This window comes from Meles meles, chromosome 21 (assembly GCF_922984935.1).
Source record: "Meles meles chromosome 21, mMelMel3.1 paternal haplotype, whole genome shotgun sequence".
In the NCBI taxonomy this organism is placed as follows: domain Eukaryota; kingdom Metazoa; phylum Chordata; class Mammalia; order Carnivora; family Mustelidae; genus Meles; species Meles meles.
Window position 1 is genome coordinate 32335312 of NC_060086.1, and position 22577 is coordinate 32357888.

Consider the following 22577-nt stretch of genomic DNA (forward strand, 5'->3'; position numbering starts at 1 on the left):
TGCATATAGAGCTGTGTTTCTAGAAAGTGAATCCCCTGTGTTCTGGCGTCAGATCCGGTGCCCAAAGCCGTCTCCGTGCCCAGCATGGCACCTTCAGCAGTCGGCCGGGAAGGACACTCCTGTGACGCCCTGAATCGCTGGGTAAGAACCACGGTCCTGTGCCCTTTCTTCTCCAGCCCAGGTGGGGACCCACCTCACGTCGGGGAAGTCAGACCCCGGAGGGACGCTCCTGTGGAGGCACAGGGCTTCCCTCCAGGGCTCTTCCTCGGATCACCAGTCCCCGTGCCGGGTAACTTCGGGCGGGGCCTTCCAGCGTGATTCCCTCGGCTGACCATTTCCCGGCCGCTGAGGACGGCTCGAAACCACATGCCAAACAGGGACTGTGGGGCGGCCGCTTGGGCCTTGTGAGCGTCTGTCGTGGTGTCAGAGGGCTCGTGAGCTCGTGAGCCAGACCCCACCCCAGTACCTGGCCATCTGACAGCACAGACCGAGAACATTGTGCTCCTGCTGCCATTCGGTACTGAAATTGCGCTTCGCGGATTTGTGTGTAAAGAATGTCCTACACAGTGTCAGGGTGTCCACCACAGCCATGCGGTGTAACATGGGTCAGGTCCCACCTGGGGGCTTTGATGAGTCAGGACCCATTCGTACGACGACAGGCAGAACAGCCATTAGAAACCATGTCGCTGGGTGTTTATGACAGAAAGGAAATGGTCATCGTAGCTTACATGAAAAGCTGCAGGTTACTGCCCAGTACGTAGAATGTCGTGTTTTACGGCAACAGAAAAAAACAGACAGCCGGGACGGGTCTGTCAGACGTGAGCAGTGGGCGCTTCTCAGTGGTATGCTGTGGGTAATTTTTATTTTATTCTTTTGGTTTGCCTGTATTTCCTAGATTTTTCTATACTGAAGTTGTATTTTTTAGCAACAAAAAATATAGAACTTTTAGTCCGTTTAAATGAAGTGGCCACAAGTAATCAAAGAGAATCAAAAGATTCCGGGGGCTTTGCCCCAGGGAGCCTCCATGCCTGGGGTTGAGTGGGTGAGGGTAGGTGCGGAGACTGGCGGGTCCCTCCCTGGGGGAGCCTCCTCACTGTGCCCTTGTCCCTGCAGCTGGGAGAGCAGCTCAAACAGCTGGTGCCCACGGGCGGCCTCACGGTCATGGACCTGGAAGTGGAGGGCGTGTGCATCCGGTTCAGCCCTTTGATGACCGCGGCAGGTAACGGGTCTCTGGGTTGCCCGCGCTGGTTCTGGGAGCGGCGGGGAGCTGTGCGCGCCTGTCCGGGCTGTGGCTTCGTTTGCTGTTCTGTGGGATACTCCGCTCTGCCTTCAACGGGGCTTTTTCTTTGTTTTACGCTACACATAGGTAGATGAGTTTTGCAGACTTAACTTCTCAGAAATAGCCTTCTCCACTCGAGTCTCCCTGTGTTTTGGTGTCTTGGGGCCCTTCGCTGTCTCCTGCGTGGTGCTCAGTCTGCGCCGTGGAGCTGCGGACCCCAGGGCCCCCCCGTCTGCCGAGATGTGGGTCTGCGGGGCACAGGCCACGGCTGTGTCCCTCAGAGCTCCCCAGGCGGTTTGCACAGAGCCGCGGAGGTTGAGGGCCACTGTCTTAGGTGTCTTAGAAAGTGGGACGGCTGTAAGTAATGGGCTCCCACGGTGGACCATCCTGGGTGCACGCCCGTCTTGGCCGTTTCACACGTGTGGGCGCCTCAGCAAAGGACCTCCTGTCCAGACCCGCTCCCCGCTGCTAGATGCCACCTGCCCTAGGGGGGCCGGAGGTGGGGCTGCCTCCTGTCCTGGGACTGAGAACTCCACTGACAGGTGCATTAAAAACTGATGATGCTGTTTTCTGAGATGATTTGAAAGATTTTCTGAAAATCTTTGATTTTTTTCTTTATCAGATATTTTTAACATTTTTGGAAAGATACTTGATCTAAAGCCTCAGAGTAGGGGGATGGAGGCATTTGTCCTGCAAAGAAAAGCCCGCCATGAAGACGGCTGGTGGCTTTGTCTGGCAGTGATTTCTGCACCTGCTGTGTGGGGCCTGAGCCCCAGAGGCTTAGTCTGTGAACCCAGCAGAGCGAGCTGAGGACGGCGGGGCAGCACGTACGGAGGCTCAGTGGGATCCCTTGCCCGGTCTGAGTCGCACGCGGGGGTCGTGATGTCGGGTCCTGCAGCCGTGGGGGGGGCGGGCTGTCCTGGGAGCTGTTGTCAGCCTGCCCTCCTGCCTCCCCGCACACCCCCGCCAGAATCCCTCCCTCCCCATGATGCTCGTGTGCGGCGACAGCCATGTGCTTGCCTTGGCCTTTTTAGCATGTCTACGATGTTCGTGACTTGGGCTTCGTGAGAAGACTCTGATTTCTCTGTCCGAGGGTCACTGTGTGGCACCGGGGCTCATTCTGTCTTCTGTGTAAGAGAGCACGGTGCCCACACTTGCAGGAGCGGGCTGTGTCCGTTTCCAACGCCCGATCTCTCCATAGGGGCTTAGTAGCCTTTTTTTTCCTTTCTACTGCTTCAGCTCCTGCTAACCAGATGTCCCCGTAGCTGCCGAATTCCAGAACAGTGAGCGGGGAGCCCTGCCCTCTGTTTTTCACCATGTTCTTACACGTTTCTTGAGCTCTCTGGGGACGGTTTCAGTTTTAGGCACCCGGGGAGAGGACGTGGATCAGCTCGCGGCCTGCGTCCAGAGCAAGCTGCCGGTCCTGACCTGCACGCTGCAGCTGCGGGAGGAGTTCAAGCAGGAGGTGATGGCGGCGGCAGGTCTCCTGCACGTCGATGACCCGAACTGGCCTGGAATAGGGGTTGTCAGGTACGTGTTTGTGCCGCTCAGCCGTACAGAGACCGCGGGTGTGTCATTTTGTGGACCGGCTCTGTATGGGCCCAGCGTACACATCTCTTGGAAATTCAGTGAGACCCTTCGGACGCTTAGAAAAGCCCAGCGCAGCGGTGGCGTGGCCGCCCTTGCCCTCAGTGAAATAGTGATCGCTGTATCTTCTGTGCCAGCTCGCAGGTGACTGGGGCTGGGCACTTAGACGTGTACAGCAGATGGTTACTCCCACGGGGTACAGGGAGCCACAGATCACTAAGACCAGGGACCAGCTCACCGGCCGAGCACAGGCCTCTGCCCTCCGTCGCTTGGTGCACATGGTTATCCCTTCCGGGAGGAGGGGACGCTCCCTGCTTCTGCTACAAATGAGGCTTCCAGACCTGGCCTCTCTTAAGACTGGAGACTTGGCCTTCCTTGCCATGTTCTTGACAGTGTCTGAGCCTGAGACGCTCCGAGGCTCCTCAGCCCATGTGTCTCACCTTCCTGGAAATAGCCAGTAGCTTAGACCACTTGCAGTCCTGTGTGCGAAGAGGCGTCTGATCTTTTAGACTGAAATACTGTTACTTGATCGTCTTGTAGGTATGAACATGCTAACGATGACAAGAGCAGTTTGAAATTAGATCCAGAAGGGGAAAAAATCCATGCTGCACTCCTGAAAAAGTTAAATGAACTGGAATCCGACCTTACATTTAAAATGGGTAACTACTATTTTTATAAGTCAACTCTGAACTTCGGAAGGCCATTTTCGGACTGGTGAAGGGACTTTGGGCTCTGTTTCCTGGGAGGAAATGCTGGATTAGTTCTCTCTAGGGTGGGCTGGCTCCCTCCTGCTCCCACAGCCTGTCCGGACGTCCCAAGTCCCTGTTAGCACTTTCCTCGCCTGGGGACAGAGGCTCCTTTGTGCCTGGTCGTGCCGTCGTACAGGAAACTGGGCCCCGGGCAGCCTTGTGACCCAGGACTGGGGAACCGAGTCGGTCGCTTGTTTCTTCCCGCAGGCCCGGAGTACAAAAGCATGAAGAGCTGCATCTACGTTGGCATGGCGAGTGACGATGTGGACATTTCGGAACTGGTAGAGACCATTGCGGTCACAGCCCGAGAAATTGAGGAGAACTCACGGGTCTGTAAGACTAATCTGCGTCTCATTCCTTTTCTGGGTTTTCTCCAGGCAGCTAGCGGAGGTCCCAAAGGAAGCCGCTCCCCTCAGAAGTACCTGTTTGTTCCTGAAAAGCGTGTGAAGGCTTCCTCTGAGCTAAGCCTTGCGCCGGGAACCCAGAAGCCCATGGGGACTGGATACAGTCCCTGCTCTGGTTGGGCTCGCGACTGGGAGGCTGAGAACCGCAAAGCCAGGCGAGGCAGTAAATGCCGTGGGGGAGAAGTTAGGGGTAGCAGAGTGTTCGGGAAGACATAGGCACCCCTGCCTGACAGGGTGAGGGGAGACTTCCTGAGCGTAGCTGGTCCTGGGGCCGCGTGAGGCACATGTTTCTCACAGCAGAACTTCCTGCCAGTAATAGACCTTCTTTGGCCAACTGTTAAGGAGACCAGACTGTAGACCTCACGGATGTTCTGCAGACCAGGTACTTGAGTCAGTAGAAATCCCCCAGAAGCAGAGAAAAGGAACTAAAGCAAGATAGCTCTGAGGAAACCAAGGCATGTGCGGGGCCCGCTTCTGCTAGGGAGGGGAGAGGAGGCTGCCTGTGAGCTGAGGAGCCGGCTGTCTTCAGTCTCGGGCAGACTTCCTAAAGGTTTTTCTAGACTCACTCTGTCACTTCCAGTTCTGTTCCGTGAGTGCTGAGTCGCGTGTCTGTTTTATGGTGGGGGGACACAGATCACGTTTCTCTTGTCCCTTCCCTGACAGATGAGGCTGGTCACCCAGGTGTGTCTTACCTTCTCCAGGCTGGGTGGCTCAGTTGGCTGGGTGTCTCACTCTTGATTTTGGTCATGACTCAGGTCATGATCTCAGGGTCATGGGATCGAGGCCCACATTGGGCTCTGGGCTAAACACAAAGTCTGCTTGGGTTTCTCTCTCCCTCTGCTCCTCCCCACACTTGTGCGCACGTCTGCACACACACATATACTCTTTCTTTCTCTCTCTAAAGTCTTTCTTGGTCCTAACACAGCTTCTAGAAAATATGACGGAAGTGGTTCGAAAAGGGATCCAGGAAGCCCAGGTTCAGCTGCAGAAGGCAAACGAGGAGCGGCTTCTGGAAGAGGTGAGGCTGAGACAGCCCTCCCAGCTGCCGCCGCACCGGGGCCGCCGGCGGGATGGCCATGAGCAGCAGCGGGTGTGTTTTGCAGGGGGTGCTGCGGCAGATCCCCGTCGTGGGCTCCGTGCTCAACTGGTTTTCTCCGGTACAAGCTTCACAGAAGGGAAGAACCTTTAACTTAACAGCAGGTAGGACTGACCAACATCATCCCAGGTCTCATTGATTTTGCGAGTTTTGACCCGGTTCCTGGGACGCCCCACTCGAGTGGAGGAGCCCGGTGCACCCACAGCCCGTGCTCAGTGCTGGGTCTGTGCCAGGAACCGGTCCCAGAAGCCTGGACGTATCTGCCCCGGGGACACTACGGTGTCGTCTTCCTCTCTGGCCCCGCTGGCCGCGGCAACAGAGCAGACCCCCGCCCCGCCCCCCACCATCCCATGGGAACGTGCTTCCCTGGCCCGTCACGTCCTCCACGCAGCGTCCTTTGCTTGGCGCTTAGCTGAGTGCTTCCCGCAATCTGTGCGCGCTTGGCCCCAGCTTCTCGGGAGACGGAAGGCCGTAGTCCGGAGCGCGGGCCAGCTTACTTCACAGCTAGCAGCCAGCAAGTAGTAGCAGTTGCCGGGAAGGATGTCCCGCTGTCGCTCTCTTCCTTTCCTGTTCTGCTGGGGGAACAATGCCCTCAGCCTGAGGTCCCTCCCTAGGAAATGACGGCGCTGGCCGTGTCCTCGGACCATAATCTGATTGACACGCCAGGCCTCGGCCATCAGCAAGGCGTCTGTTCCTTGTGGCCAAAGCACCTTGCCCACGCGCATGTGGACCGCCAGGCATGCTCGTGTCACTCTGCTGGCCGAGGACCATCCCAGGGGTGCAGGATCCCCGGGGAGGTTTAGGGTGGGGACCCCTCCCTCCTGTGGGGCTTTCTCCAGTTCCCAGTGCGTTTCAGGAGGCCCAAAGGCTCCGCTAGTCTGAGTGAGGCTGAAGGGCCGGAGGAAGCTTCTCGGGGAACGAGGCTGCCCGGGTCAGCTCCCCGGGTGGCATGCGCTTACTGCTCTCTCTCCTCGGCAGGCTCCCTGGAGTCCACAGAACACACCTATGTCTACAAGGTACAAGGCACGGGCGTCACACCCCCGCAGACCCCCTCGGGCACGCGCACAAAGCAGAGACTTCCAGGTACGGGATGTCTTCGGGGGCATACGAACCCTGAGAACTGGCGGTTCCTCTGGGGAACACAGACCTTCACGTCCTGGGTCTTTTTCTGCTCGGTAGTACCTGCGTCCTTCTGTTTTCTTGGTGCTTTCGCCCGAAGTCCTGTTTCTCTTAAGACTCGCTGTCATTTTAACCTTGGCAGTTGCCTGGAGCTTTAACTTGGAGAAATTTCTCTGTAGCGCTTCATGGGGCATCAGGGTCCCGAGAGCTGGCATCGTGTCTAATCTGGTGTTGACCGGCCTGAGCGGCGCCGGCTTCCTGCCCGTTTTTGTTTCTCCCCTCCTCCCTCCGGGGCGTCCGAGCTGGGGATCGCAGGGCTTCTCAGGGAGCACGCCAGAAGCTTTCAGCACGGTCCATGGCTCTTTCTCTAGGCCAGAAGCCTTTCAGGAGGTCCTTGAGAAGTTCCGATGCTCTGAGCGAGACCAGCTCGGTCAGCCACAGCGAGGACCTGGAGAAGGCAGAGCCTCTGAGCGGCGCGCCCGAGCCCGATGCCCCGGAGCCTGGCAGCCCCGAGCCCCCTCCCAGCACTCGCGCCCCGCAGGACGCCGAGCACACGGGTGCCCACTGGAGCGGGGCCCAGCACCCGGAAGACGACCGTCCGCAGGTAGAAGAACCGGAGAGCTTAAGATAAAAGTCAGTGTTGTGCTTGGAGACTGTAGTACTGTTTCAGGGAAGAAGTTCTGCTGACAATGGGACCCGTGCTACGTGCTAATGCGAGAGAAATGATCGTTGTTTGTGTGGAACTGGCATTTTTTGCACATGCCCGTGCCTGAAAGCCAGACTTTTTAGAAGGGCAGTTGATTGTCTCATTCCATGGGTCTGTGGAGCAACTCCTGTCGTTTGTCTGCCCCGCTGTAGTTCGCACCGGTCTCCCCCGTTACGTAAACACTTTGATTCACGAAGAACACTTAGAGATCAAGTGCCCGCCCCTTGGAACACTAGCGCTCACCTTTCTAGACCCAAGTGTAAGACGCTGTATGCGGTTACGTCTAACTCTCCCTTGAGGCTGCTTTCGTTAGAGCGCTCTGGGCTCGCCACCGCCCAGGGGGACAGCAGGCGGGGCGGGCACTCGGTTTGGTTGGGCTGCAGTGCTCGGCGGGTGTGGATTTGGCTCGAAGGAGACAGGGATTCAGTGGGATGGAGAGCGAGCCCGAACCCGGGCCTCCCGTGCCCGCTGCTGCTTCCCTGGGGGTGTGGCGGCCCCCTTACCCCCCACCGCAGGTCATTTCTCCCTTTATGTACTATTTGTAAACTCATTAAAGGACTATCTATGAAGAGTAACTGTAAAACTCTTGACCATATATATGTATATTTTTAAATATGGGTAAAGCTTTTAAATTGGCACACAGGTGCAGGCTGTGCTCATTTCTACGTTTAATATCTGAAAACCTGATAGAGATGCTCAAGTTCCAATTCTAGAACAAGTAGATCTTTGACCCGGTTGACATGGGAGCTTTTGTGGCTTCTCCCCACTAGCAACTCACCTCTTTGGGCCCAACTCAAACAAGAACCAGTGACGTCCTCTCGCTCGGGCTGGTCAAGCCAGACCACTGCGGAAATAACTAGAAGCAAGCCCTTAATTACTGCCCGTTTCTACTTCTCCGGAATTACCGCGTCTCTTCATTTATCCTAGGTAATGGCCCCTGTGCCTTTAGTCCAGCCAAGTCAAGCTACGGCCGCCTCAAGGTAGTGGGGATTCACACTGGGTTTGTGGACTGTCCTGTTGGAAGCCTTAGTTACACCTTATTAAGCCTATAATTAGACTCTGATTGGATGTGATCTCTGACATTTGGCACTTGTCAACATGCAATTTTTTTTTTTTTTGGGTGCAGATGATTAAAGTCTTCCCTGTTTATTTGGTGCAATGAAGTATAGCAGATAAAATGGGGAAAGGGGAAATTATCACCTTTAACAAGATTAATTTTTAAACGTTTTTATATATATTTGGAATTGTTAAATTGGTTTTGCTGAAACAGAATTTCACCCTTAAGACACTATTTGAATGTTGGTTTCAATAAAGGTTCTTGAAATTGTTACCAGTGAGTTCAGTTTCTACACAGTAATTGATCAGACCTCGTGCCTGCCTTTTCAGAAGCATAAAGGTCTCTCTACAGGTATGACTGGCATATATCACAGTTGGGGCATTTTAATGACCTTACACCTGACAGACCAGACTTCTCAGTGGCTTTGTGTAGCTCTCATTAAATGCAATCTCCTAGGAGATTATTTTGATTATTCTGCAGAGCAGACTAACCAGATTCTGAACCTAGCATTCATCTAGAAGTATGCTACCAGCTTTGAAAATGACGCTTCTAAAACATTTTGGGGGCCAAAAAACCCCTCTGTGAGATGCATCAATTTTCAGAGAATTTTAGTGCATTTTAAATACTGTTTTTTAAACAGACTTACTGTTTTGCCTTTACTCCCTGACGTAGCAGAATGAGAAGCACTCACCGCGCATCTGAGATGGCTGCTTGTGGAGTCACGAGGCAGGCGGCTCCTCTGGTGCCCTTGTTAGCAAAAAGGAGAGGCTGGAGGTCAGCTTCCGAGAAGCAGAAAGTAAACCCTGTAAGAAATGCCTTTGCCAAAATAAGATTTTATTTTGAAAGTCATCTGAAGGACAGTAAGGAGGGAGACTGAGGACTCGGCGGATGGAGACTCTGATGCACGTTCTTCGTGGGCCCCACGGTGGTCCGTCAGGCCAGCAAGTTGCTTTCTTTGGTGATCCCGTGTTCAGGTTCCGGGAGAAGAGATCTTTTCCCACAAGCCACCTTCATTCTTTTTGTAGAGCAGAGCCTTGTTTCCAGGAAACAGTGCGCTGGTGGGAGATGGGTGTTTTTTTAAAAACATCAAGGTAGACCTAATATGTTCCACAAAGTGGGGCGGCTCAGCCAGAGGCGAAGTGGAAAGGTTCTGGAAAGATAAGATTCTGCGTGTGAGAGAGAGGAACAACTTGGCTGTTACCTTTCCTGATAGAGCCGTCGCAGTATCTCATGTTCTTAAACCCGGACCTGGACATTCAGGTCACCCAGCATCCAGCCACTGCAGAGTCACCAGACAGGAGGGGCCCCGCGCTAACGGGGCAAGGAGGTTGGCTGCATACTCCTCCCGACCCATGCGGATGCCTGGCTGGGACCTGACTTCCCGCTGATCTAGAAGTTCAATGGGGTCTGCCGACGGCACCCTAGAAATAACTACTGCCTACTGAGAGCCGAGCAGCTCTGCTCTAAGCACTTTTTTCCCTTACAGATGAAGAAACCAGCATGCAGAGATTTAAGATTTACCCCACCCGTAAACGTTCACCTCTAGTATCTGCTTGTCGTCTTGCTGCAGCCAGAAGTCCACGTGCGGGAACGGCACCCAGGAGTACGGTCCCAGACGCAGCTGTTCGGTCTCTGCGTCGTAGATACTAATCATCTAAAACGACCATTTCAAGGGCAGAACGTGAGGCGTGCTCCCCGCTTCTCAGAGCCCGCCCGTAAAGCCAGCCCAGGGTAGGCCCGCAGCCCCGCGTTTACCCGGAGGACAAGCTTCTCGAGAATGTCTCACAGAAGCTGCTCCGGCACTGGGTGAGTAACAAGCGGTATCTCCTTCAGTCCCGACAAGAGTCCTCTAGGGAGACCGCGTTTTTCCCACTTGGGGTGAAAACCTGAGGACCAGAGGGACAGGCACTTGGCCCGCGGCGGCCCACGGCACTGCGGGGAGCAACTGCGGATCTGGCCACGCAGAAGCAGGTAGCGCAGGCCGCCCGCCGCCCGATCGAAGGTAGCAAGAGCGCACCGCGTGCAGGTGCGCGTCTGCAGGCCATCGGGTCCCCGAACCCTCCAGCTGCCAGGGTGGGGCTTCTAACCGGCAGCCGTCGGGCTTGGGCTCTGAGACTGGACTGGGTGCCGGTGTTAGCGGAGTCCAGGCCATTGTGCCGCCGGACAGAGCAGGAGTCGTCTTCCAGCTACACGCGGGCTGGCCAGAGCGCGCTCTGAACCCACACGCGTCCCAGGAGGACGTCCACACCTCGTCAGCACACATGCCCCTTCGCGGGCTGTGACTGCGCAGGCTGGTCTCACCCCGGGAAGGGGCCCGAGAACCCTTCAGGCATTTCTATTTTTATTTTTTTTTAAAGATATATTTATTTGACAGAGATCACAAGTAGGCAGAGAGGCAGGCAGAGAGAGAGAGAGGAGGACGCAGGCTCCCTGCTGAGCAGAGAGTCCAATGCGGGGCTCGATCCCAGGACCCTGAGATCATGACCTGAGCCAAAGGCAGAGGCTTTAACCCACTGAGCCACCCAGGCACCCCCTTCAGGCATTTTTAAATGACATGTAAGGCTTGGGTGGTTCCTTTTCCTTCAAAATAAAGGTATTAGTATTAAAAAGCATCCCTGGCGATCAGACTTGTGAAAACTAATCTGATGATTCTTGTGGGTACATCCACCTGTTGCGGCAGATCGCCCTTCAAGGACTTGGTCCCCACGTGTGCGGGCTGCCGCAGTGCAGAGGCAGAGACCTCTCCCCCCTGCCTGGCTCTCCTTTCCTCGTGAGTCGTGTGTAGGCAAAGGTCGCACCAGAAGAAAGGGGTTCGTTCTCTCTGCACTGGATGCTGGGCGCGCACGTTACCTCCCTCTACTCCTTCGAGGCCGAGCGCCTACAACCTAAAACCATTCCTTACTCTTCCGTGTTGTGTGTGGAGGGGAGAGAGGTGACCCCTGATCGTTTGTAGCTTTAAAGAAACTCCTATAAAGTGTTCACTTCTAAGGTCTATAAAACTTGAGGCTTTGGAGTACGATGCCCTTTTTTCCCCAAACCCCTTAACACAAAGATGATTTCACACTCACTGGTCCTCCTGTTAAAGCCCGGGCAGCCCGCAGCGCCTCCTCCGGACCCCGGTCTGGGAAGGATGCTCGGTAAATCTCCGCGGTCTTAATGTTGACAGCTGCAGGGGACAAACAACATTTTCTTTGACTTAAGACGCAAACAGTTCGCGTGATCTTACATTTCTACCACATGTAACAAAGTGCAGAGTCTCCCCGAGAGAGGAGAGTCCCCTTGTTCCATTTCCGCTGTGAGGAGTCTCCAGCGTCCCCCTTCATGGAGAGGGACACCGTGGCCTTCCACCCAAGCCCGCCGCGCGCACCACTGGGGCCTGGGCCAGCCAAGGGGAGACTCTGCTCCCAAACCTGGGGTAGCTGCGCGGCACCCCCAGCAGCCTGCCATTCCTCCCGGCGGGCACGTGGCCAACCCCCCTGCTTGGCCCGGGGCACAAGGGTGGCCTGGGATCATGGCCAGATCCGGTGTTTGTATTCTGGCTTCTCTGGAGCCGGGAGAGCTTTACACCTTCCTTAGGAGGAACTTTGTTCACAACCAGACCTTACGAGGTTGCTTATGGGTAAGGAGATGCAAAGGCCCCAGCCGCTCGGAGCCCCGTTACCGTTGCCACCGGGTCTGCCTCCCACCGGCTCCCTTGTTTGTCCTTCATGGCCTCAGGGTGTGGACGTTCTCGGTTTCGTAGACAGAGGTCAGAGAAGGCACGCTCCTTGCCCGGGACCCCCCGACTGGGCCCACAGAGGAGCCAGGACAGGAACCTAAACAGTGCCCCAGCGGGCTCACCACGTGGTCCCATCAGCACGGGACTGGCCTCTCACCCTCGGTGAAACATGCTACTTACCGATGCCATAAATGATTGGAAAGTGGTTTTCATTTTCTTCCCGGTCATTTAATTCTAACAACAAAAAAAAAGTTCCAAGATTTAATGTCTAAGAAATACTCAACAGTTGCTTTCATGTTCCATAATCAAAGCCAGGAAGGAGCCCACACCACGAGAGGAGGAAAAAAAGCAGAACATGCAAGGGACTGTTTTCCTGTGTCCCTGCCAAGTCCCCGAGCTGGATCCTCCTGGCCCTCCACACCCTCAGCCGACTGCCGCGCATGGTGGCTGCTGCTCCTTCCCAGGAGCTGGGGAAGCCTCTGAAAAGCCCCAGGAAGGAGAGGGGAGTGGCGCTGAAGGTGAGGGTCAGGGTCAGGAGGCAGCGCTGGGGGCGGTCGTGGCCGCAGAAGACACCAGTGGGGCACGCGTCAGCCAAGCGCTGCCGGACTAGCTCCCATGACTGAGGTGCTCGTGCAGAGTCTTACTTTAGGGGGACGGCCCCAGTCTTGAAACTCACCTGTCACACATAACGTCACTAAGTGAATGTCCTCCTCTTGTCTGTCAAATTCACCTACAACGAGAGTTCTCAGTTAGCAGCCCACAGGCCGAGCGAGGTGGGACAGGGCCAGAGGGACAGCAGCCACCGAGCCATGCCTGTCCAACCTTCGGCCACACCCTGGCCCGTCTGCAGAGGCCAGATTCCCGTGGGCTGACGCCACGGTACCCCACCTGCCAAGTGACAGGCCCGTTCCCAGCCTCGGGCCCAGAGGAAACCGACTGGGCCATCCCCTCTTCTCTCCCTGGTGAGGGCAGTGGCTGCTGACTCGTAAGCTCTTTACTATTAAGTAAATTCTGTCCTGATCAATAGTCGTAAATAGGTTTATCACTGTAAAAAGTAAATAAAAGGAAAATACAGGCAAGGGTAAGGAGTACGTGGGTTATTAACGGCCACAATCCCAGCGCGTGCATTTCCTTACCGCCTGTGCCCTGCTGAGCCCACATCGGGGGGTGAGGGACTGGGAGCAACTGTGTGTCCCTACTGTGTGTCCCGACTGCATCCATCTTCCACATAATCCTCAGTCTTGCTTAGTGACTCCTTAACTATTTACTCGTGGACATTTAACTGCTTCCTAACGTAAAGAATGTTCTTACTGCCCATCTTTAACCCTAAAGCTCTATGCACAACGCAGATGATTTTCTTAGAGTCCCAGGTGGGAATTACTGGGTCCAAGGACGTGAAACCTTCAGACAGAAGCCCCGGGGCCAGGTCGCTTTGCCCACAGCTTGTAGCAGCGTCTAGTCCCCTGCATGTGAGCACGGGGACAGAGCGGGGCTTTTTTTCATGCGACTTTAGTAGGACTACAGTGGCATCGTTGGTTTTAATATTCTGCAGATTAAGATGGACGTTCCTGCCCAGAGCGGGGTTCTGTCTTCACACAGTTCAGTCCCGACTACTTCGCACGGTGCCGACTGCGGTGCCCGGGAAATCTCGGCCCCGGCCCCTCCGCCCCTGAAAACTTAGCTCTGTTCTGCACGAGTCCCGGCAGGGCCATGCCCGGGGCTCCAAGCTGCGGGGACCCCCCCGCCTCGGGAGGTGTAGCACGAATGAGGACTTTACCCAAGCTACAGTGGGTGCAGACTATGATTAGAGTTGGGGAGAAGGCGGGGCACTTACTAAGAAGCTGATGAGTAAGTTTTTGTGACAACTGCCTGTCGTCACTGAAGCCTCCCACGAGGTGCACCTCCAGCCTGGCAAAGAGACGGGACGGTGGTCAGAGGCCCGCATGACAGCCACGGGGACCCTGGGTGTGCCTGGGATCTCAGCTCTCCGCGTCCACGAAGCCTCGCTCTACAGCAGTGCTTCCTCCGGGCCGCGTCCGGGCCGTGGCGCAGGGAGGACACGTCTGGGCGGCACTGGGGGAAACGGGTGCGGCTGCCAGGGCTGTGCGAGCCTCTGGGGGCCCCGCCCAGGGGCCCTGATGGCCGAGGGGAGCTGCGTCTGCATGGGAGACGCCCCGCTCTGCAGGGACAGGACTGCCTCACACTGTCACCCACCCAGCACCGAGTGCTTCCAGAAACCTCTTAACGCGTCTCAGCCTGAGAGGGTGTGGGGCTGGGAAGGGGAGGCGACGGCCGCTGCCGGGAGATGGGGGCCCCCCTCACCACACAATGTCCCGTCCACCTCACCCGGAAGGAGGGAATATCACCTCCATTTCCAGAAGGAAACGGGATCTGTTCCTCAAGCCACGTGTACCCAGTACCCCAGCTTTTCCAAGCTGGGGACACCATGCCACTCCCTCGGGGTGTGGTATGGTGTCCATGCCACCACTTCCTCGGGGTCCCCACGCACACGAGCACAGCAGAGCCCCAAGAAGCCCTGTGGCTGGAAATGCCCAGCTCCCCTGCTGGACCCCGTGTTCCCCGCCCTGGTCTGCCCATCTGTCCGCAGCCCAGGACAGCAAGGGACAGCGCTTTCCAGGACCAACAAAACCTTCCTGAGGAAGGAACCTAAACTGGCCACGCTGCCAGCACAAAGACAAGCATCAAGCGGCCCCAACAAACGTGAGCCATTGAGAGCAGCCGTGATGGCCATGGGGCTGGCCCGGGGGCTCCGGGTTCTCCTGCCTGGGTACCCTGCCGCACCCCTGCCAGTGCGCCCACGTTGGTTCCAGAACCGCATAAGGATGCCTCCCGCCGGCAGGGCCTGGGGCCCAGAGAAATCAGGCACTGCCCGCATGGCTCACGGGCCCCTGAAGCCGGCCCGGCCTCGATGCCACGAAGGAAACTCAGGCCGAGCTTCCCTGCCTGGGCGGCCTCCAGCCCTTCCCAGCGCTCACCATCCCGTGGGGCTTCCTGCGGCCCCCCTGCCTTAGCACGTGAGCTCCCCGGGCCGGCTTCTGTCTACCGTGGTTGCGGCTGCAGCCTGGGGACCTGGAACGGGGTCTGGCTGAGAGCAAGTCCCCGCCAAGTGGCTGCCGGGAGAGCGAACGAACAAATGAACGAATGAATGAATATGACTGAACCCAGGGAGACGGCGCCCGGGGTCTAACAGAGCAACGTCCGACAGGTGAACCTCTAAAAGCACACGAGCGAGGAGACGGCTGGAGGTTCCAAGTCGGACCTTCGGGACCGTCAGCCTATACCTGTCACCCCACGACCACCGACGAGAGCCCGGCGCTGTGCCAGCTGTGCTCCCCTGGAGGGAGCCGGCCGTGGCCGTGACCTCCCGCACGGCCGCCTCGGCCGGCCCCTCCACACCACGGCGCACAGCTCCCGACAGCGCAGGCGGACGGGCCTGGAGCTCACCTTCCACACTGGGCGTGGTCGGAGAAGGACTTTATGGAGCTCATGATCAAGGGGACCTCCGCTCTGGTGTCGGTCCCATCGCAGTGGGTCAAGCAGGTGGCCCCGTTACCTGGAGAGAAGGGAGGAATGACTCGGGTTATTCCCACTGAGAACCCGGGACGTACAGCGCACCTGCCCCGGTGTCTCCGGACCGCGTCGCTCCGGGAAGCCCGGACGGAGGAGGAACAAACACCTGCGCTGCCCGCCGAGCCTCCTGAACGGGGCCCCGAGAGACGCCGTGCAGACTCGAGAGAAGGGGAGCGGGGCTGGGCTTCGGAGGGGACCCCGGGACATTCGGGCACGGGCTCTGACGGCCCCACGCAGGTGGCCGCTTTCAGCATCGGTTCCCTTCGCGTCTCTCGCCCTACCTGTGTGCCTCAGGACCACAATGTGACAAGTGGTGGCATCATCAGAACCCAGAATGGAGATGGAGCCTGTTTGAAAAAGAAAAAAAATAAAATATCCAGTAGCCTTGTGGGGTAACGCCCAATTCACTGCTTCCTAACCTACCATCCTTTGGGGAGGTCACTGCCAGCTCTCTTTGCTGAACATACAGAAGGCCCTGGGGTCCCACTTGTTGAACAGACTGACCTCTGAGAAGTCTGGCTCTTTCCTGTTTAATTAAGAAAAAAAAATAAAATAAAATCGTGATGGCAATCAGTAGGGTACCCAGCGAGGGCTGCAGGGCTCGGCGCGTGAGCACTGCGGGGCGGACCGGCTAGGCTCACGGGGCAGTGGCAGCTGTCGCGGGGGACGAGGCGGAGGAACGGTGCGCTTCTGGGCTTTGATGAACCTACAATATGAGACCTAACTCGGGAGCAAGAGACTCTGCCCGGTTCTGCCACTGGGCAGGGAAGCGGAGTGTCCGGGCGAGCGCCCCGGCCAGCTCTGCAGCCACACCCTTGTGGGAAGGAGGCTAGGACTGTCCCCGTCCCCTGTCTGGCCCTCCCACTGTGGGACCCCCGCACTGAGTATGCACCCCAAACACGCACCTCCCCGCGCGGCACACGACGGCCGGGCAGCCAGCAACCCCGGGGACTACAGAGGAAGATGACTCGGTGATGTACATGGACAAGATGCGAAAGTGTCAAAAAAAAAAAAAAAAAAAAAAAAACAAACCTGAAACACAAAAGCTCTTAAGGGTGCCGGTTTTACGGCAGGGCTTAGGGGCCGCTACACACGGGAAGCTCAGTTCTGCAGAGGCTCTCCAGTGGGGTCCCTACCAGCGCAGAAAACCGGAAATGAGCGGCCAGAAGCCACCCACCCCATGGAAAGGCCGGGGTACCATCAGGTGTCAGGACTTCCTCTCCTTGAACATGAGCCTGAATTCTTCCACGGACCCGTGCGTGCAGGATCCCGGATGGCGCGCCTGAAGGGAACCCAGCCCCCGGAATGGCAGCTACGCTGCAGTTAGGGTTTCAAAACTCTTAGACTCTAGCCTAAAAAAACATTTAAAAAGTAATAATTAGGGGCACCGGGGTGGCGCAGTCATTAAGCATCTGCCTTCAGCTCAGGTCATGATCCCAGGGTCCTGGGCTCGAGCCCCATGTCGGGCTCCCTGGTCAGTGGGAAGCCTGCTTCTCCCCCTCCCACTCCTCCTGCTTGTGTTTCTTCTCTCTCTCTGCAAAATGAATAAAATCTTTAAAAAAATAATAATAATAAAAAACCCCACAGGCGGTTCAATTCTTTAATGAAAATGGAAGTTTTTCAAAGACATCAGATGGATATACAAGTGCGATCATTGTAGGATACGCGGGCTGTGTCCTTACTTCCTTCTCACTCGCAACAAGCAAGAGAGAGAACAAATTCCCATCCCAGCGGGCAGACAGGGGTGAGTGCAGCGTGGGGCCTGGAGCAGCGCCTCCGGGACTCACACGCCTGTCTCCTGGCTGGGGCTCACTCGCGTTGGTGCTTGCTGACTTCGTAAAATACAAGATGTAAAAACAAATTAACTCACTAACTAACCACGATCAGCTTGATTAGTCACACCTTGTTCTCTTTCGGCAAACTTGCATTAAGTGGAAGCAAGGCAGCCGGGAGCATGACAGCAGCCCCTCCCTGGAACCAACCAGAAGGAGCCCAGAACCTGCTGTGTCAGTTGGGCTGAGAGGGACCCGAGAGGGACTTGCCATCCTGACACCCAGGGTGCCTTCTCACCTTCAGGGAGAGCAAGAGCCGGGAGAACCAGCGTTTCCTCTCCGTTATTCCTTGAACACATACTCTGGCTTTATTCTTTCGGGGCCGGGGGAAGGAGGGTGAAGGCCACTTTCACGAGGGGACCCCGCCCGAAAGCAAAGCCGAGACCAGAGATCACATCGTCCCAGCCCACCTCTCCCCCGCAGGCTCCTCTTTCCCCGACAGACAGGAGCATAAACTCATTATCAGAAGAGACGATGCCAAGGCCCCTGGGAGACTCAGTCATTAAATCTCTGCCTTCGGCTCAGATCTCTATCCCAGAGTCCTGGGATCGAGTCCCACATCGGGCTCCTTTCTTAGCGGGGAGCCTGCTTCTCCCTCTGCCCCTGCCTGCCACCACCCTGCCTACTTGTCTCTCGGTGTGTCAAATAAATAAAATCCTTAAAAAGAAAAAAAAAAAGAAGAAGAAGAAGAGATGATGCCACAAAGTGAAAAGAACATGTTGGTTTCCCAATTTTAAGAAATAAAAAGTTCAGCCACACGTCCCCACTGTGGAAAAATACCGAGAGCTCCTTTGTGAACTCCCATCCCATCCCGAAATAAAGGAGCCCCGTCCTCTCGACCTCTGACGTTCTCTGGACACTCAGATCCCTACGGAGCCCACGGTCCGGCAGGTTCTCGTTTCCCAGCTCCTCTGCCTTCGTGCTGCTCGCTGAAGCCAGGGCTCAGCAAACTTTTCTCTGAAAAGGGCCCGAGAGGAACTATTTTGGGCTCTGCCGATGCGGTCTCGTCTTGCAACCACCAGGCTCTGCCGTGCAGCCTGAGAGCGGCAGAGACAACACGTAAACAACCAGGCAGGGGCCGTGAACCCAGAAGATTCTACTGATGGACAACACTGCATCTGAATTAACTTATCATTTCACATGTCACGAAATACGCCTCTTTGGATTTCCAACCACCCCCCCCCCCCCGCCACCATTTAAAAATGTAAAAGCCACTCATGGCTCACGGGCTGTGCAGAGACAGCATCGGGCCGTGGGCTACAGTTTGCTGACCGCGGTCCTGGCCAGTCACAGAATGACCAAGTGTCCCCTTACCCTACTCCTGGAGTCTGTCCATTCTTCCTGCAAATTCTCCTGCCCTGCAAAAGGGAATGATGCCGTCTGCTCCTTAGCCCACGTGAGGATTAACTAGGGGGCTGTCCCCATGCCCGCCTGTTTCCCTGACCCCGAGGTCCCCCTTGCCACCCACACTACCCTCCCCGATGGCGGCCGGCGTCCCTGCGTCGGTTCTAAACGTGGCTCTCTCACACCCCTTTTCTGCTCGGAAACCTTTCGAGTCCCCAATTTCACGGGTGGGAATCATCACAGGGGCTGATGAAGACTGAGCTCTGTGAATGTCGGTAACGCAGGAGGTTTAGAAACATCCTGCGTGCGGAGAGGCAGGAACTAAGTTACGGTGCGTTCATGTCATGGAATCCTACGGGCAAGGTGCTGGGGGGGACTGGTTACGGAGCCCCAGTGGGGGACTGGGTAAGAGCAAAGGCTCGAAGAGAGCATCGCCGGAAGGAATGTTCTGGGGTGCGGACCATGACCTAGACCCGCACTGCTTCACAGAGCAGCCCCCAGCCACACCCAGCTGTCGAGCACCTGAAACACGGCCAGTGTGACTGAGGAACTGAGCTTTACATTGTCCCACGCGGTAATGGCACGTAAATAGCCCCAAGTAGTGGGGAGAGTTGGGGTCCACACTGAGCAGAGCCACGTTAAAGCCAAAAACAGGCCACCAGGGTCCCCACGCCAGCTTCGCCACTTCCAGGACGCGGGACTCTGGGCAACTCACTCCACCTGTCTGTGCCTCCAAGGGCTCATCTCTGAAATGGGCTCATCTCTCAAACAGGCCTAGCGAGAGCACCTGCTTCGGCAGATGGGGCCCAGTCCCCGACGCTCCAGGAACGGGGGCGGCAGCTGCTCTGTGCCGGGCCTGGCTAGGGACGGGCTTCTAACGGCCACCGCGGCACGGGCCACCTCATTCCGCGAACACGACACGTCACCGACCAGAATATGTAGTTTGCGCTCACTTTCAGAAGGACATCACTCGTATATAAAGAAAACCCTCTGTCGAGACGGGTACCAAAACGTCCGGAGTGGTTGTGGTCCTCTTGACATTAGTATGTTAGTTCTTACCAAGGGGACAGGCTACTCATTACAGAAAACCTAATGAAAGCTTTTCTCTCCCCCCACTGCTTATTCTTTGAAAGATCCACCGAAACCCCTCTGACCCGAGGCCGCCCACCTCCCTGGGTCTCTCTGTCTTCTACTCTCTCCGCTCACACCCTCTGCCCAGGCCAGTCCACCGGCCCTCTGGGCGCTTCCCTTCCTGCCCACACAGCTTAGCTAGACACGCCCAGCTACAATGCCCTCACCCTCCTCCCCCTGCTCCGATCTCTCCCCTGCGTCCATCCTTCTTCCCTAAGACTGCTGCAAAGGCAGGTGAGCACCCCCAGTTTCCTGGAACGCGCGCTGCCCCCGCCCCCTACAAAGGCCGGCCCGACTCCCCACCGAGCCTGCCGCTTGGGACTCTCACCTTTCTGACCTTTGATCACAGAAATTCTCAGAGAAACATAAAAATAGTGTGTCACCTAAATTCTGCAGGCAGCTGAAATATTTTCCCCTTGGTGAGTCCTACTCTGACTTCATTAGTTAACGAGGCAACAGCGATGCAGCCCAAGGAAAACGCTTAGCACAGGGCCCAGCGTCCGTTCAGACCCCGGCAGGTGCAGGCTAACGTCACAGCTGTTGTGTTGACCTGCAGGCTGGGAATCACGGAGTTTCCCCTTTCCCCTGCAACTCCCATGCTTCGGGTCATTCTCAGGGGTCCTTCTGTAAATACTTGTTATACCCATGAATGAACAAAGTGCAGATTCGTGACCAGAGACTGCCCTAGGCTCGGAGGACACGGAGCAGTAACAGACACACACGGTTCAGGAAGCCCACGATCGGAGGCGGCCGGGGAGGAGGTGCAGCTCAAGGGAGAGATCGACACAAGTTTGCAGACAAAATAATTCCAAAGTGTGCAGCAGAAAACAGGAAACCCCAAGACGACCTTCTGCGAGCCCCGGGGCTCGCAAGCTCCCGTGCCTCACCTCTCAGAGGGGAAACGGGCATTCTTCCTGTAGGGCACTTAGCAGCCCAGGGCGTCTGAGCGTTCTGTGATGAAAGACCAGCCCCCCGACTCGACTGTGAAGCATTGGGCCCTGATTGTAGGACACGCGCGCGCAGGGTGCCCAACAGACATCAGAAGCTCAGGACGAACGAACTGACTCCAGTCCACGAACTGACGGATTCCCCCTCAACCGGATCTGGACCCGTTTCTTTTTTACATTAAGAACCCCTTTCTCTGCCTAAGGGTGGTCTGAGGGTTCAGAGAGAACTGTGTGAGGACAAAAGCAGGAAGACGAAACAAAACCTAACCCTTCCATCAGGGCGTGGTCCTCAACAAGGCTCAGCTGGGGGAAAAGCTGGGCCCTTTCTTCTGGGTAAAAATACCCGGGGGCCCTAAGCCTCGGGGGCGGGACAGGGAGAAGCCCGGGGGAGCGGCCGGATGCCCCTGGCCGCAGTCCCGCCGGGAGGAGCCGCTCCCCGCGGGGCGCGGTCCCCCGCGACTGCCGGCGCGCAGGAGCGCTGCCCGGTTGGCCTCAACCGGCCAAGCCGGGCTGGGGGTGGCGACCGGCCCGCCCCGGGTCGGGGAGTCCCCGGGCGCCCTCCGACCGGCGTGCTGTGCGACCTCGGGCAAGTCGCCTAACCTCTCTGGGCCGCCGGCTCCTCGCCCGGCCTCGGCGGATGCCCTGGAACGTCCCAGGGAGGGGAAAGCCGCACAGACGCCCCGAGCCAGGGCAGAGAGTCGCTGCCGGCGGCCGGGGCTCCCGACGTGCCGCCCGCCGCTCGGCTGCGCCAAGTTTAAACTCTGCCTCCGCGAGCGCGGCTGGAGGCGGCGGGGCGAGGAGGGTCGGGCCCGCCCGCCAGGGTCCCTCGGGCCCGCCTCGAAGCCCCCCTCCCCAGGCCCGGGCCCCGCTCACCTCCAGAGGCGGGTGGGCTCGCACGAGGTCCCCGGCGGACTGCGGCAGCCGCACTCGCCGCCCTTCGACGAGCAGCGGCATCGCGGAGGCGGCCGCCCCGGCAGGCCCAGGGAGGCGGCGGCCTCCCCAGCCCCGGGCCGCCCGCGGCCCCCGCCCCCGGGCCGCCCCGCCGCGCCCCGCCCCCCGCGGGCGCCGCCGGGAACTGGAGTCCCACGGGGCAGGGGGCGGTGCATCCCGGAGCTGCTGGGGAAACCGAGGGCGGGGCCGCACTGCCCTGTGGGAGATGTAGTCCAAACGGGAGGGGGCGGTCCGCGACCAGCTCCCTCCGCAGGGGGCGCTGGGAAATGTAGTCCCGAAAGCGTGGACGACCGGGAATGGCGGGGCCTCAGCTCCTGGTTCCGTGCTTAGCTCGGTTCGCGGGTCAGCCAGCCTGGCCGGGAGTGTGGGTTCCGGAATCTGACCGTCTCGAGTCAAGATCACGGCTCTACTACTCCTGTCGTGACCTTGAGCAGGTTATCTGAGTTGCGGAAGCTGCTGTGCTCCTCCACAGGATTGCGTTCAATCAACAATAAACGTTGAGCTGCGAAAATAGAGCCGAAACTTGGCTAGCCCCACACATGCAGAAACCCTCAGTAACACTTGCTGCTTGGCGTCCAGGAGGCACGCACTGATGGGCTCAGAACCCTGGGAATGAAGATCAACAAGATACCACACAGTCCCTACTGTGAACAGGTATCTGGGTGCGAGGGGCTCTCTGTGATGAAATTTGGAAATGCTCCTTAAACAGACCCAACTCCACATTACCGTTACCAGAAGGCAACTTTATGAAACAGTGGTGAGATGAAGAGCCACCTCACAGAGCAAACTGTTGGGATGGCATTTGAATTCCGCCGCCTTAGCTTTTCAAAGCTCCCAGGGGGATTCTAGGACCAAAACTAAGAACCAATGCCTGGCAGGTGGCAAACGCTGGCCGCGCCTCTCCAGGTGAGACCTCCTCAGCTGGTACCAAGGAGGCAACCAGTGTGGACGGAATGAACGTTACCCTTGCCTTGGAAAGACCTTGCCATGGACGTACCTCCTGCTTAACGACGACCTTCTCGCCAGGCAGCCCAACAGCTACTGCCTTTCCATGCGTTTTCACTGA

At 57.2% G+C, this 22577-nt stretch overlaps 2 protein-coding genes across 7 annotated transcripts in view; one reads left to right on the forward strand and one right to left on the reverse strand.

The window, feature by feature from the left end:
• Nucleotides 1-8270, forward strand: part of PDXDC1 (pyridoxal dependent decarboxylase domain containing 1) — a 52484-nt gene extending 44214 nt beyond the window's left edge. For all 5 annotated transcript variants that reach the window (XM_045992440.1, XM_045992441.1, XM_045992443.1 and 2 more), the window contains 10 exons: nt 53-141; nt 1114-1219; nt 2638-2809; nt 3407-3525; nt 3823-3944; nt 4945-5037; nt 5123-5219; nt 6094-6198; nt 6606-6838; nt 7868-8270. In XM_045992440.1, the coding sequence (XP_045848396.1) occupies nt 53-141; nt 1114-1219; nt 2638-2809; nt 3407-3525; nt 3823-3944; nt 4945-5037; nt 5123-5219; nt 6094-6198; nt 6606-6838; nt 7868-7924 (1193 nt within the window). In that variant the 3' untranslated portion in view covers nt 7925-8270. The remainder of the gene's footprint in view (nt 1-52; nt 142-1113; nt 1220-2637; nt 2810-3406; nt 3526-3822; nt 3945-4944; nt 5038-5122; nt 5220-6093; nt 6199-6605; nt 6839-7867) is intronic.
• Nucleotides 8271-8810: 540 nt separating this feature from the next.
• Nucleotides 8811-21606, reverse strand: NTAN1 (N-terminal asparagine amidase). 2 transcript variants are annotated; one of them, XM_045992446.1, is made up of 10 exons: nt 21434-21606; nt 15730-15832; nt 15588-15653; nt 15181-15289; nt 13550-13623; nt 12392-12445; nt 11896-11949; nt 11066-11163; nt 9538-9651; nt 8811-9147 (listed from the first exon to the last, which is right to left on the reverse strand). In XM_045992446.1, the coding sequence occupies exons 1-10, from the start codon at nt 21512-21514 to the stop codon at nt 8968-8970; spliced, it is 933 nt and encodes a 310-aa protein (XP_045848402.1). In that variant the 5' UTR covers nt 21515-21606; the 3' UTR covers nt 8811-8967. The 2 variants fall into 2 exon arrangements, with proteins under 2 accessions (XP_045848402.1, XP_045848403.1); XM_045992447.1 differs by lacking the exon at nt 15730-15832 and having other exon boundaries at nt 21434-21565.
• Between the last annotated feature and the right edge of the window lie 971 nt (nt 21607-22577).